The sequence below is a fragment of the Rissa tridactyla genome, chromosome 3, assembly GCF_028500815.1.
Source record: "Rissa tridactyla isolate bRisTri1 chromosome 3, bRisTri1.patW.cur.20221130, whole genome shotgun sequence".
Classification (NCBI taxonomy): Eukaryota; Metazoa; Chordata; class Aves; order Charadriiformes; family Laridae; genus Rissa; species Rissa tridactyla.
The window spans coordinates 110,936,922-110,953,414 of NC_071468.1; the positions used below are offsets into that span (position 1 = coordinate 110,936,922).

The 16,493-nt window shown below is 37.2% G+C and overlaps 1 protein-coding gene across 5 annotated transcripts in view; it reads right to left on the reverse strand.

Moving 5' to 3' along the window:
• The window catches only part of NOL10 (nucleolar protein 10), a 58,541-nt gene that overhangs the window by 25,495 nt on the left and 16,553 nt on the right, over positions 1 to 16,493 (reverse strand). For all 5 annotated transcript variants that reach the window (XR_008465542.1, XR_008465541.1, XR_008465539.1 and 2 more), the window contains exon 13: positions 11,750 to 11,802. Coding sequence is in view for 1 of the 5 variants with exons in the window: in XM_054195901.1 (XP_054051876.1) it covers positions 11,750 to 11,802 (53 nt within the window). In the remaining 4 variants the exon portion in view is untranslated. The remainder of the gene's footprint in view (positions 1 to 11,749; positions 11,803 to 16,493) is intronic.

Below are 16,493 nucleotides of genomic sequence, written 5' to 3' on the forward strand. Positions count from 1 at the left end.
TGACTTCTGAAACAATAATGCTTGCACAAGAACTAATGCATGCAAAGCTATCACAGCGACACTGTAAATCAGAAAAGTTAGCTAAGCATCAGAGGACTGTGACTCTTCAACAGCCTTTTAATGGAGATAACGAGGAAGAAACAAACAATTAATTTGCAGATTAAATCTGACGTTCATGGAAAAGATTATACAGTCTCATTGCCTGTGATAAGATGGGACTGGACTCCATGACCCAAGGAAGCTCCTCCATTTCTCTGTTCCCATTTGAAAAAAAACAACCCAAACTTAAAGCACTTTAACAAAGAGTGATAATCTTTTCTAGACTAGAATTTCTGTAAATTACATTTTACACATACGACTCAATGACTTCACATACATATTTACCTGTAGGAGACAAAAATAACTTTTGGGGGGAGACAAAGAATAGTAATAAAATCTTAATTATGGTGTTCGGGGTTTTTAATAAAATGGTACAATAAAAAACATTTTAAACTTTTGACAGGAGACAGTTACTGGAGAAAGCAAATGCACATCTAAATGTGCATATTCTCAGCTTCAACAATGCCATTTAACAGGAGAAGGGAGATTACAGAAGGCCTAATGATGGAGGAGAAAAAAATAGGTGATCCCCAGGGTGTGGGCAGTGATTGAAATGTGCAATTGCGTTTTAAACATAATTAGCTCTCTAATTGCATAGCCAAGTTTAATTAATGCAATTACATGAGTAATTAATTACTATCCATTTTAAGAGTACTGCTTTCAATGTTTTGTTCTCTAATTTTAAGAATTAGACAGATCTCAATATGTAATAACTTTGAAAAGTTTCCATCTATAAGCATTGAAAAGGCAAAAGAAGAAAGAACACCTGGTTGTACCTCGTTAACAGTCAAGGTTACATCAATTGCAATTGGTTACACTCAAAAATCAGATGGATTATTTGTAGCTTGTAGACATGAAAAGCTGTGGCTCTCCATCCTTGTTTCTCTGCTTTCGGGCCTCAGTCATACCCAGCCCAAGAGCTTCAGAGAGCCCAGGAGATTACCTCACGTTAGAAAGGACCCGCGCAAACACCTTGCCTTGTTACGTTTCTATCCACTACGTTTCCATATACAGTGTTTCCCTTAGTAACCAACGAGCTCTGAACAATTTGTGATTTTGAGTTTTATTCTGCCATTCCTTTCCAATCTTTCTCCCTATGAATGCTTTACAATCAACTCCAATTGTGCCCTGTTAATCTAACGAGTAATTCCATTTAATGTACTGACTAAAACTCTTTAATTCTCTAAATTAAATGGGTTTTGGCAATAAACTCAGAACAAATCTCCCATATATTTTCATTTTCCATAATTTCATGCTTTCATTCACCCTACATTATATGGCGTAGATTTGATGCTTTTACAGCCATCAAGTAGCTCACTGGAGTACAGCTATGACCGAGAGAGACTGAATAGCACATTTTTCCTTTTCGGCATATTACTGACAACAGCACTGCGTTTGGTTTTAAGCCCACGCAATCATAAATTTCACTGAACTATACAACGAATTGGCTCTTTCTCTCATCCTAACTCCAGCACATCCAGACATTTTTGGCATATTCACTAATCAGAGAGGTTGGTTTTCCTACCTTTCAGTACGCTATGGAAGCTGCCAAATCAACAATTTGGAGGTTTTACTCCTTAGAGAGCATGTTAAAGGAAATGTTGCTTTTAAGATCTTCCCAGTGTTAAACAAAAACTGCTGCAGGAACATGCACGCATCTTCTAGGAATGAGATACTAAATCTTTCTGCCCTGGTAGTTATCAGATAGTAAGTACTTCTTTTTCTAATCCTAAGTAGTCTCTCTTAATAGTGTCGGTGTTTTGTTTGTTGGGTTTTTTTTTAAATCTCACATTCTCTGATACGACAGGTATTACAGTCAGTTAACCAGTCACAGGTCTGCTCTCACTGTGAGTGCCTTCTTGGTGAAGCCACCATCTTTTGAAGGAGTCCTCTTGCTCATAATGTTGGGAAAAAAAAATGCCCTCCAACATAGGAGCAGCAAATAATTTTTCAGCAAACAAAGTTACTCCATAAAATTGTAAATAACATCAGCAGAATAGTTCTTTTCCTCACAAGACAGGAAGAAAAAGGGATACTTCTCACAATTCACCTGTGACTTACCAGCCATGGGCATTAAGACTAAGGAGTCGGATGCTTTCACCAACGTCCCTCTCATGTTCTGACATGCTGACATACATAAACACTCGACACTATTGCTATGGATCTTTTTATTTAGCAGACTCCCTACACATTTTAGGTCTTTAGACAACTGGAGCTCAGACAATTCGAGGTCAGAAAAAGAGGTAGAAATTTGAAGTACAAGAACCTGCTACTTCCACATTAAGTCAACTCATCAAATGAGGTAAGAGAGTCTGTTCTTATTCTAATGTAGCAGCTTCTATAGCATTTCTCCTGTAATAATAGAGGCATAAGTTACTTAAATACTGAGCAGTAAGTTCAGCTGAGACTCACTTCACAAGATTTATTTACCTGTGAACATCCGCTGATGGTCTGTTTCTTTATCCATAATAAAAAAAAGGTGCAGATCAGGTATGATCAGCTGTTCTAATGCCTTGCTGACGATAAAAGGCAGCAACCACGTTTTGTCTTTTATTTATATCCACACCTCCCATTCCCTACTGCATCTGGCTATGTGCTCTTACTGATTCCTTTGCAAAAGTTCTGGGATTCATTAGACCCTTCATGAAGCCAATTTACCGTTCAGTGACTCAACGTCAGTGAACCAGCACAACTCCCCTCACAAACACAACATCTCCACATTTTATAAGAAGTCTGAACAAAAAAAAACCCCACCCTATCACAATTCTCCTTGAAGAATAAATCCCTCACAATGCTCTCCCCCTGCATTTGCAATTTTGACTGCAGGGGAGGCAGACAAGGCAATTACAAGTGGGAGACTTATAACTGCCTTGGCCTTTTTCTTACACAAGGAGAAAACTTCTACACAGGTTCTACCTGGTCCAACACAGTCAGAAGTATGTTTCTCAAAATTTAACAGCATTTCTTGCAATACTAAGGGCATGGGCCATCAATGGACAAAATTTCCACTACTAATCGAGATGAGAGTAACATGTGCATTGATTTTAGTATGCACGTAATAGCCTCTTATCGCCATCTAAATTAACAAGTTAAGAACCAAGAATAAGCCAGAAATGCAAAATCTCAGCAAATCTCCTTCTCCACTTCTCTGTTGGGACAGCAAAATTCCCGACTGTCATACAGTGTGTGGGGGGACTTGCCCCTCGTGCTTTTAAGTGGCTGGGGACAACAGGGCTCTCACAGTACAAGCCAGATGCCAAGGAACGGTACAGCACAAATACCTTTACAGCCATGAAAACAAAACTTACCGTACTGGCGTTGAAAGCATGACCTGCATTATAGGGAAATTTGAGGGATGCTACAGACATAAAGGTAACGGCAAATCCAGCTGTACGTCTACCTTACATAACTGACAAACTACTGGAAATCTAGGAACGCGTGAGCTTCTAATTACTCCCTACCATGGCAGCTTAATTGCTCTTTGCAAACCTGGGAAGACGACTGCTCTGTGAGTTCATACAACTACTGCCAGGCAACACAAAGGGAAGGAAAGGCAACTACCTGTTGGGAATATGCTACTCCTCCAGACAGATAATGAAGATAACCTCAGCATAAACCAACATGCTTTTTACAGAGCATAATGCTAGGGAGAAGAAATTTTATAAAACTTCTGCAATAATTTTCTTTGAGTAGGAAACATCTTTCAAATACATATTTGAAAGCTTTCACATATTTGATGGGTTTATTTATCTCTCAGGTTTGTGTGATAGAAATTTTAAATCCTCACAACTCTTGTTACTATTTTTCTATAAAACAGTCATAACTCACAACACATTTGGTTCACTGAATGCAGCACAAAAGATGACAATACAGATAAGCCACAAGAGTCGCTTGCCTCTGCTTTCTAATACAATGAAATAAAGACTTAGTTGAAATTATCACATAGAGAAAATTCTCACGTGCTTTGCCTTCTCTGATCCAAAAGCTAAAAAAGACACTAATACTTATTACATGCTGACAGACCACAGTATAGTACAAACTTTGTTTTCAGCAATCACATTTTTTTATTATCTGTGACTGCTTCTCTCTCCACTGACTGAAGTTGAGCAGCAGATGCATCTCTAAATTTTAAGAAACCAGGTGAAGAACAGATGGTCCAAAGGAAGGAATGAGTGCAACTTAATAAATAAAAAATATCTTTCAGATACTTACGGCTTACATTTTCTACCGCTTAAAAAGGGGAGCACGCTCCCCCCTCAAAACCCGTTTTCTTAAAACAGGAACTCAAGAACAGAGGGTCCCATACTACCAGTTGCTTAAGAAACAGTCACAACATGAAAACACATGTGAGTCTATCAACTGGCAGAGCAATCACCTGGTATAATTTAGTATAACTTCTGCTTAAGAGTTTTCTCCTTTGCTCTTGGAAGGCTACGATGTAAACTATAAGGAAGTATGGACTGAACAGTCAGCATGCTATTACCTACTAAAAAAATAATGAAGAAGTGCTGCCTATCATACTATCATTCACAACTGCAGCATGCAGGGATCATACACCTTCATAATCCATACATGATGTTGAACTACTTCTTCATCACCACCAAAAAACATCCAAAACAAGTTTTACCGGAAGATCAGAAATTGTTTCCTGATTATCGCATGTTGGTGTTTTCCTTCTATATATGTGTGATAAGTGGTACAGTGTCTCTCAGCCAGCGCATGGGAAATGGAGGATATCCTTTGTTGGGAATAAGCCCAGCATGTTATTTTTCAGTTTGAACCTGTTTAGGTTAAAAGTAGGAAGCTCACATTTCTGTTTGTGAAGATAAACAACATTTTTCCTATGCTTGTAAATATTGCGAGATAGGTAATGTATCATTCACCAGACATTCTTTTTATATTGTTTGCACAATTTTCCGTGTAAAGGATTGTACTGTTCTGGATGGAAAACACAGTTCTAAAAGAATGATATACCAAAACTCAGAATTAACTTAAAGGCCAAAGATGCACTCAAGTGTCTTTATATTAATGGAAAGTTTTTTCTTTTAACACTTGGCAGCCCCAAAGCATGACTGTAATATGCTACTTCATAACAACCCTGCTTCCCAGTCATTTCACAGTTCTCAAAATAAGCAAACTAAGGCTAAGACCAACACGTCCCATTCTATGTCATAACTACTGTATTTTTATTTTACAACATTTTTTCCAAGAGAATGAAATGTTTTTCTACACTATATATTGTTTCAGGATAAAAAAAGAAATCTCTTAGCACAATTCAGTTTCATGGCTGCTTTCTACTTTACCTAAAATTTCTTAGGTAAGGGTTGTATTGAAGGAGATGAACAACTGTCTTCTAAAAAGTACAGCCTCATCATACGATCTTCCAGAAGAGAACTGAGGCAGCGTTAATCCAGAACAACCTCATACTGCCAACCAGAAGACATGAAAACATCCTAAAAGAAATCAAAATCTCACACTCCAGCCCTAATCTGTTCTATTAGTGTCAAAATGCCAGTCATAAATATAAAAAGAATTGCATCATTTGCTTCATAGCTTTTACCATGCAGAAGTCAAAAATCAGTTCAGTTCTTGCTGTAACTCTAACAGCACCCATAAACCATTTTAATGACAGCTGACTATACAGAACATTGGTCTTAAGGGCATGAAGTACAAGGTGTGGATCAGTGTTTTTCTCTAATTGTATCCCCACCATATAAAGACCCAAGAGAGGAAAAAAAGACAATAAGTAGATGAGAGAAAGGATGAGAACATTACGTCTTCTGAAAGGCTATGACCATAGAGGTAAGCGTGAAACGTGCTACACATGAGAAACCTCCCACATCTTTTAAAGTCAAAAATGGCAGACTGTAAGGATAGATAGCTGATGATTATAACCCCTCGCACAGAACTAGTGAGACCAGACTGACAGAAAATACTACCCTATTTCAGATAAATGCTTCTTCTGTCGGTAAATGAACTGAACACAACTCTCTGGTCAATCCAGTCACAAGTAGGTTTAGAAGCAGCTGACCTGGAAGCCTACAATCAAAGCATGTTCATCCTTAATTCACAATCCAGAACTGTTCCAAACTAGTATCAAGGAAAAAAAAAAAAAAAGTGGTGAACTAAGGTATTAAAAAACTGCCTTCACTTATATTTCCTTCAGTAAAAGTTCTTTGCAGATTTTTTTCATCAAATAGCCAGTGCATTAAATGAAAACATATAAGCTAGTAGAATCTGGTGCCTTAGTCTGTGATTATGCTATTTCAGGGTTAACTACTAAGGAAAACCTAGCTTTCTCTACAGTTTTGCTAAAACTATTTTTTCTAAATCTAAGTAAAAACAACTTTTTCTTTTTTTTAAGAATAAGCATATTCGAGGTATATTCAAAACAAAAAGACGATGATAAAGAGTAATTAAACCAGGCAAAAAACCTAAAAAAAAGGAGAAATGAAATAATTTAAAATAGCATGTATGAAAAGAAAGAAGTACCAGCAATGGCTGGTTTAGCTGAAAAGCCACCCAATCTGAAGGGGATAAAATTCATAAATATTTCTAGCAATAAAGAGATCCACATATCCAAAGTGGGTATTGTGTTAGAAACCAGACCCATTATAAGATATTCTTGGAGAAACTGAATCATTGAATAGGCAAGAAATACTTGTCCTTGAAACATTTCCAGTTTATAACTCCAACAACTCTGAACTAGGGGAGTGCTAAGATATCAAATGATTTTCCAAAACCACCTGAAAAGAAGCCAGAGACGCTCCAGGATTTATTTTTTCTTAAAGAGCTTAATATCTTCTCTACACCAAAAGTACATTGCTTCTAGCCTCAACAGGGAGTTTTCTGCCAAGACTGCAGGAAAGTAAAAAAAAATAATACCCAGAACACAGAATATTACACTCAATTAATTACATGCTTAATTGCTCTCTTCTTTTAACAGCCTAATGAACAGAGCAAGTTTCAGTTTCAGTATGTATATGTAGCCCAAAGTTTTAAGTCCAATAAAGGAGACAGGACTGATTTGAAATGTCTGTGCTAAGATCAGACATGTTCATGTAACCAGTAGTAAACACCTATGCCCCTTGCCTTCCACCCAGAGCATCCGGGAGCTAACACGCAGGGCTTTTTTCTGCACAACCTGAAAAGAGAACATTATGTATCGTGGAAGCTGACAGCCTCAATTAAACTTAAGAGAATCCAGCTCATCTCAGATCACAGGCCAGTGGACCACCATGTGTTGGTGGAGCTTCTTCCTCCCTTCGCTTCGTTGGCCAGGACCTGGTTGCACTATTGACTCAACTTACGTTTCTGAGTCAGTAGTCTGAAAAGTATCCCAAGGCACACACATCTTTCATTTCAACCTTCCCGAGGCACACATCAAAGCGATATACCAGGAAGCCAGCTGGCAAGAAGTACGTTTCAAATGTTTGCATAAACTGCAAGTTAACTATTAAGCTATTGGCAAACAGCCCAATTCCAGTCAGAGGCACTTGCCCTCATTAAAGCCCAACAAAATAAAACAAAAACAAAGTCTCTAAGCTAGATGTTACCTATGTAAAACAAATATTTCATTTTAATGGCCAGTGAAGGTACAGAGTTACTTCTCGTTCTCGAACTGTATGAATTTAACCAGATTCGGTTTGGCTTTTACTCCCTCCCTGCAACTGTTTACCTGTATAAGGCATCTTCCTGCCATTTAAAAGCAAACCTGCCTGTCCTTTCTAGTAAACCAAAAATCATCTTCTTTTCCCTCTACTAACAGCTTTGCACACAAAAGAAACAAGTGTGGCAATTATTTCTTTTTTTTTTTTTTTTTTTTTTTTTAAGAGAAGCATAGTTCTCTCAGACATTCCTAGTCTCAAATGTCATTGCTATATTGTTGAAAATTCTGCAGGAAAAGCTGATGCATGCTATTTCATTTACAGACAATATTATGATACCCGTTGTCAACTCTTTTATAATCCTGAAGTTCAAGAGACAGTCATTTTTTTGGTTCTGCAGTGGAAATTTAGCTTTGGCATTAACAATGGAGAGAATGGGCACATGTACACAGATAATTCAGTCAGACATGAGCTCAGTCAGACCATACTCCAAGCTGGCCGGACAGGAGCCAGCTCTGGTTCACAAGCGATGGAGCTGTGTTAGCTCAGCGCTGTGCCCACACTAATAAAACCTGCTGAGAGGCTGGGTATATTGGGCTGGGCACAGTCCTGCGCTGTCTGGCCAACTTCAATCAAGGACCGAGGACGCTGGGTCTGGCTGCACCCATCCGCGTACACATACACTCCTGCTCTGCAAGACTCCGACCCCTGCGCATCTCTTCTTCTTCTTCTGCACATTTTTATTTCTTATGTTGTAAACTAGAAGGCTGGAGCACAGCACCATCCATTCAACACGTTAAGTATCCTCCTCGACCATGACCATGGTAATTCCTTGTAGCTGTTCCAGTGAAGATTTAAAAAGAGAATAGTTACTAGCACTACAGGGCAATGAGCAGGCTAGGGCAATCGAATGGATTCTATTTGCACAAAAGTACTTCCAAGAGCTCTGAAACACAGCTGTCCTTTATAGTAGTAGCATTTCCCCCAGGCATTTATTCTGTTGTGGAATTCAAGAATTCTAACTCAGTTCTTGTCAACATCTCAAAAAACAGATGACGCATTTTAAGTAGTATTCATGTCTATCTCAAAGTAAACAAACAAACAGAAAATTAAGCTATTCACTGGAAAAACAGTGAACCCTAGCTCTTGGAAAAAACCAGAAAACTAGACTATGGAAAGAGATCAGGTAATACAGCAAATCACTACTTCTTTAAAGTTTTGCTCCAAACACACATGCAACCAAACTCTTCTTTGCCTGTGCAAGGAAATTACTCAGTGTTCCAAGGATGGAAAAAAAAAACATGTCTTAATAATTTACTGACATCGAAACCAAAGGACAGGTGTGCATCTCTGAGCTCAAATAACTAGCCCAAAAGATCAAGGAATAAAACTGTAACATGCACACGTTAATAACATTGAGCTTTCCTTAATAACAAATGCCCTGGAGCACCTTAAGGCTGACACGACTTCTCCATTTTTTATTTTCTTCATTTAAAAAGGAGATTAAAAAAGAAAAACCAAACCCAAAACAGCCAACCAAAACAGATTTACTGAGCTACATACTTGATTTTTAGGAAATGCAGTAAGAAACCCTTCCATTATACAACGCTATGCGCCAGTCCCTTCAGTCTTGCTTGTGAAAAGGCAGACAGGGTAAAAAAGCCAATTACTTAAGCGTGAGACCCCTGTCTCTATTTCAGAGGAACTTCTTCTCATTACCTTTAACTTGTCTATTGTCTAAAATAAGCATTCTGTCTTTTGAAATGAACCACAGCTTGTTGACTAAAAAAAAAGTCATGCCAGTATTTAAGATACCTTCAGCAGCCTTCAAACTCAAAGCCATTGACGTGAACTGGAGAAGTTTACCTTATTCAAAAAGCGAATTTAATCTGGGCAGCGGCCTTTGAATAAAATTTTAAATTTTCTTATTAAAAAATAGAACTCATATTTATTTTTATGCATTAATGTTCATAATTTGGATCCATTTGTATACTCGTGTCACTGTGAATGTAAAACCCATAAAAAGGTATGATCCAAACAAGTTCAGGCAGATTCAGGTACCACTAATCAGAGAATGGTGACAAAAGAAGATGGTTTAAGGAAAGATTTGTGTTAATTTTCATTGGAATAGCCTGCACGCTGCAAAAATACTAGATAGTATTAGTCAATATTTTGGTTTGCAATAATGTCTGCTAAGTATTACATTTCTTAGCTAAAAATTACTTATCTGACTTCAGAAACATGAATTCAGTATTCACAGAGGATTCTGCAAGAGTAAGATTTCTGAGAGAGTAAAAAATAAGTATTTTGCATTTTGATTTACAATACGTGCAAGAATACTCAAAATAATACTGGCTAGAACAAGTTCTAACAAACATTCATTGCTGGTGACAATCAAGGCAATGAAATAGTTTTTTGGCTAAACGGCAATGTTGGATATATACCTCTAATATACTATAGCTGTGAAGTTCATACATCATGCACACCTGCATAAAAAAAAAAAAAATCTCAGTGCAGAATTTTCAGAGAGAAGCTGAACCTTGCCCTTAGTGACAGAAGGAATGCTTTTTCCATCTGAATTACTTAAATTGAGTAACCAGTCCATTCAAGTTTTAAGAACACATCAGACTGAAAATACAGGAGTTTGTCCTCCCCAATCCATTAATTAAAAAGATGATAGATAAAAAAATGCTTGGAGAGTTACTCTCTAAACCTTACAAAGGACAAGGTAAACAGAAACAAAGCGTTCTGCTTCTACTACAGCTAATATTTGTCTTAAATACAAAAGTATTTGTTGCCCCCCCGCCCTTTGTTTTCCAAAGCATGGAACAGCTCCAGTTCACAAAACATAAGTTGGTTAGAGCTGAATTAGAGAAACAGATAATTTATATCTAAAGAACAGCAATGACACACAAAATATAAAATTTTACCTTTCTGTAAATGCAAAAAATCTAATAATAAAAGCAAATATAACCAGACTACAGAATTGTTTAGAGGGGTATACTGTCGTGTTTAGACATGTCCATACAACAGCTATATTGTACCTATTCCACAAAGAAAAATGTCGACCGATGAACCTCCATCTTAAATGTAATCAAGATCATATGAGGAAGGAAGGAGACGACCCAGAAATAAACTAAAGAAATTTAAATTAAAATTAATTTAAAATTTATTATCTGAATTCAGACTTCTTGGCCGATTTAAAAAAAACAGTTAAAAATATATTTCAAACTTAAGAAATTTTACAGTTTGCCCAGAATGTGAATAAAATTAATGAAGATTTATAGTCTGGTCAGCTATTCTGCTTGTAACATTGGCGTATACATCCTACTATTTATCTCCAACGGCGCCAAAAACGCCCTAGTGCATGCAGTGCAGAATCAGAACCAAAACAAGAGTGAACGGCAGGTGTAGCTTTCCGTACCATTCCCTAACAGCAGAAGGCTTGCTGTTGAGTCTCCCTAAAACCAACCTGCAGAGACGTAACGTACCGTTAACCTACAGTTAAGCCTTTCAAGTGAAGAGCTCCTCATGTGAAAAGCTGCAATTCAAGCAGGGCACTGAGCAGAAACTACAGCCACGAGCCATACTTGAAGGCACACAATAACATTTCTGGGTCAGAACAGAGAATAACATTTATTGCCATGACTACGTCACTATACACCACATATTAAAGATAATAATGAAACATTTCGCAACAAAGCAAAATTATTATCTTGAAAGTAAGGTATACGGTCCCTACTTAGGAATTATTTTCTGATTAGCTATCAAAAACTACTTTTTCTGGCAAAGTTCCACTTGAATTTCCTAGTGCCACCAGCCAATTTTGGAACTGGTAGCAAAAGACAAATTACAGGCCGTTTTTTTTAGTAATTCAATGAGTTACATTAATAAATTATAATTAGCTTAAATTTACATTATCATCAGAAGTCAGAGAGTGTAGACATGAATTTGCAGAAGTAATTTTCCAACATGAATACCTGGATGGCACCAAACAACTGACTTTTAAAAGAGCAATATCAGCAAGAATGTGTATTACTTACTGGTATATAATAGATATTCATTTTAGGGGCTTCATTGGCAGTCATTAGCATTCCTAAAAAGAGATTTCCGCATTAAAAATATTGGTCACAAGAGGATAACACTACTTTTAAAAAAAAAAATATATATATACTTGACGCATTTAATTCACATGAAGTAGATTTGTACAGAGAACTTAAAATATCTTTCCAGAGAAAAAAATGGAAAAAATGGAAAATTTGCTGGCACAAAAAAAATGTTAAATAATTAGAATGGCAACCTGAGTATTTGTAGGGAAATAATCCTTCCTGGGTTAGGGGAGGAGGGGTGAAATCACATTACCCGCAGCTCATACACTACATAGTCTGGGCCGGCAATGGAACAGCTAATCGGGACCCATAATAAATTGTTGTGTCAAATGCTAAGGAAAAAAAGTCTGATAGCAGCACAACTAATGAAGCTTTGTTTCCTACATATTCATCCCCTTTTGTTCTCTCTCTTAACAAGTGTTCAGCACCACTCCAAGCAACACTAAGTCCTGACAACTGCGGGCTGCCAATTCTCATAACAAATTTAAATAGTTCATGCCATAATAATATTTAGAACAAATCCAGTTAGTACTGCACTTAAAAACTACCTTGGCCATAAACTTGTATTATTAATACAAGGGGGGTTGTTTATTTGGTTTGCATTTAAACACATCTATAGTCTAAACGAAGTCATAAATCGTAACGTGGTTTACACCTTTATTCATATTTCATCTTGGGAAATCAACGCAACAGTAGCCTGTCAACAGAAAATGAGAGACACGATATTGTGGCTTCAAATGCAGTAATATTAGTGATATCAGCCAACTGGGGCAAATGTAAAATTTGAAATATCTACGAATATACCTAAGAAACACCACGAATAAGGGTTGCAAATACTCTGAATATAAAAAACTCCTGCGGAAATATTAAAATCCATGGAAAATCTCCAACTGCTACAAGACTTCATGAAGTTCAAAATGAGAAATGCTATCAATTTCCTTCTACAATAACAGACAAATAAGAAGGTTGGGCATATACTTTCACATTTATCTCAATTTTGTCTTCCAACGTAGCCGATCACCAGGTAATACAAGAGATGGAACGTGAAGAAGAAAAGAACAATCACGTTAGATAACATTCAGATCTGAAAGTATTGTAAGATACGCCACTGAGACTATGAATAACTGGGTCAATTACTACACACCCAGAGGGTAGAAATATAATTTACACCCAACTAGAGGAACGCAATTAACATGGGTGGAGTAATCCTTCCTACCTAATCCTTTTATTAAAAACACACAATGCAGCTTATAATGTCAGCAAACAGGGGGCTTGCTTTCCTGGCAAAGCAAGAAATTTGTGAAAGCTTAGTCAGCAAACTGAGGCTAAAAACCATACCTGGAAAGGTTTGCAGGCAGTTTAAGGAAAAAGCAAGAATTTATAGCATATACACAAATATACAGACACACACACACACTCTTGTGCTATATGCATATATTATAGAATAGTACATAGATGACACGGTCCTTTAACTTATCACCATGCTCACTACTGTTTCAGGAGACAAAACTTTTCTCCATTGACTGAATATGAATCAGTAGAGATAAAAGGATAGAAGTTAATTCTGCAGGTGCTACCAAGATGACAGTAAAAGGAAAACCTCCTCTTTCAGATTCTTCCACCAATAACTAAAGGAGGGAAAAACGGTCTTTGGAACAGTCCATGGGCGTATATTACAAGGGAAATAAAAGAGTAAAAAAAAAGGAGCAATTCTGTGAAAAGAGAAGTCTACTGCGCACATTTTCATTGTTTCAGCTTGTTAGTTTTAAGCAATTTTTATGAGAAGAGAGACCACACCCTAGCAAACTACCCAGCAGCCTAGTTTGATCACTTTAAAAGAGAAATAAATGAGAACTCTCTTTTTCAGAGAAGTTTTAATAAGACCATCTTTGGAAAGTGGTCTGCTATACAGTATCATCAATTTAAAGCAAAGAAAATATGAGTATGAAGCAACAGTAAATGGGAGAAACCGTTTCAGAAAATGCAAATTTGTAGCTTCAAAACTTTTTTTTACAATAATTGAAACAAATGAGGCACAGATTTCTATACGCTGAAGATGCTGTTACGTTTCATTTATATTTTACAACTTAACTGAAGCTGAGTCAAGGCTACTCAGTAAGTGGTAAACCTTTTTTCCCCAGCCCCACTCTGTGCATGTGTGATCAGAGAAAAAGAAATTCATAACTAGTTTAAGAGATCCAGTGGGTTTTTTTATCACCATGTAGTTTGGTCAAAGATACACAAGGGTTTGCTTCCCATGAAAGGCAGTAGTACTGAAGCTGCTGATAAAATAAAACACCCAACTACAACAAAAAATACTGTTGAAAAAGAGTAATTCACATTATACTGATCAACAGTTTACCATAAATATTTCAGAATGTTTTACGTTACAATGTAATTTCACTTTTCCAATTATTTTTTTAGTTTTTTTTTAAATAATTGTGACAATACACTGTTAAAACTATTTCATTACTGCACATGCAGCAGACATTTTGAGGTAAAAAAGGGCTGCAACTAATCCAAAGTAGCAGCTACCTTCTGTGGTTTTAAAACAAAATTTGATTATTACAACTACTGTAATAAAATCATAAATAAAAAATGGAAAAGTAGAATGTGTAGACATACTAGATATCAATTTTCCCTAAACAAAAGCATTCTAAATACAGATTCAATGACTTCTGGTTTGTGGCATTTCTGAAATTGTTCTCTTCAATTTGAAATAAAACATGAAAGTGTTTCTAATGAAACAAATTCTGAATTTTGATCCACATCAGTGAAATAAAACATGGAAGCGTTTTGTGCTTTCCAATGATGAACTGCAAAGCTGTTTTAAGTGAACGTGAGAGCATGAGGGTGAGATTAGGGCATGGTCTTTCTGAGCAGCAGTTTTGTAGAAGGTGTTAAAACACAAGCTAGGCAAATATCTCTTGAGCTTCCTGTGCCACGCTGGCTCCACCAACACCCGTCCAGCGGTGCTCTGAGAATGCTGGGGCACCAATGAGAGCACTCAGCCACAGCCATCCTGGTACCTAATTGATATTGTATGTCCATCTTTCTACAACTGCAAGTTCGTATCACTGAAAGTACTTCTTTCTTTTCAGATATTCAATCATTATTATTCTTTAAATTCTAAATGAGCATGAGGTCATGCTAACCACCTTAAATTCTGGAGCAACAGTATTTATGACAAAGACGTAATGCACCACCTCTTACCTTAAGTCTCTTAATTTTCACTGCAACAAGTTCTAGTTTTCCCTCCTCTGCCTCCATATGATTATAAAATACAACCTAGTTTTCATCCCACGACAGTTCTTACCAAAAGACATCAACCTGCTCCGCTACAGACACTACAGACATGCTCGAAGCAAGAACAATAAGAAAAGCAGAACTGACTTAGGGAGGAGACATAGGACACAGGACTGGAATGCACAGTCTTGATCACTGACTTGGATCCAGATCAGACACATGAAAAAGTAATGTCCAATAAACAACATTAGGGAGATATGTGCATTCAATTCTTTGTGCTACAAAATTCTTCCGGCAGAGCCTTATGAAAATCATTTCTGCAGAAGCACCTGAGGCATGTCTACATACCACAGCGGCTACAGAGCGTCCATAGCTGAGTAACATCCATCCTTGTAGGCATTCAAACTTGACTGGTTATGAGCTGAGCAACCTGATCAGATTTGAAGTTAGGTCTAACTTGAAGTTTTTCGTTGCTTTGAGCAGGAAATGTATGACCCCCAGAGGTCCCTTCCAACCTAAATTACACTAAGATTTTACACTGTCAAATAACTTGGTTTACTCCCTGTCTTGAGCCCTTCATTATGAATGCTGCATGGATGTTAATTCACTCCTGGGTTCTCTTTTGGATAAAATCAGTGAACTCAAAGGTGAAACCTGGATGAAATGCAAAAGATAATTCACTCCAATGACCTCTCTCCATAGTCACTACTGGATGAGAGACGACCAGGTTCTTCTACTTCCATGTTGCACGGTCCACACTTTTACCACACAGTTATTCTCAAATACACCCAAATGAACTCATACATACAACCAGGGCACACGAGATGTACCCTCAGCACCATGCCATAAAGTCCCTGTGTTGGCAGGCTTACATTACATTCTTTGCTTACATTATTTCTGGCACTTGGATCTGGGAAAAACGAATACATGGAACGCAAATAAAAATTATATTAATGCCTTTTTGAGGGCTCAGAAAAATCTAGCCCAATTCCTAAGTAGTGAAACACCACTCTGTTTCAGAGGGGTCTAAACCTGAGCACCATGGAAGCAAGTTAATATTTTCATCAGCAAGGTCCTGCAGACCATTACATTTCTGCCGCCGCATAAGGTCAAAAATGCCCACCCTCTCAGCAGGGATCAGTACTTAAGTGCTCATCTTACAAAAAAAAAAAAAAAAACCAAACCACATTCTCAACTGAAGTTGGCAGAAAAGACAAGATAAGTTTTAACTCGCTAGAAATCTCAAACTCACTTATCTACAATCTTGAATTTGAGCTGCTAGTATGAATCAAAGTCCAAGTCGCTCTGTCTTTGCTGCTACCTCTCTCTAAAATTAAGGTAATAGCAGAGTTTGCAACACAGGCATTCTCTGGATCAAGAATTTTGTCCTCTGCCATCCTAGTGGCCCTAATTTTTATTTCATCTTTTTCAG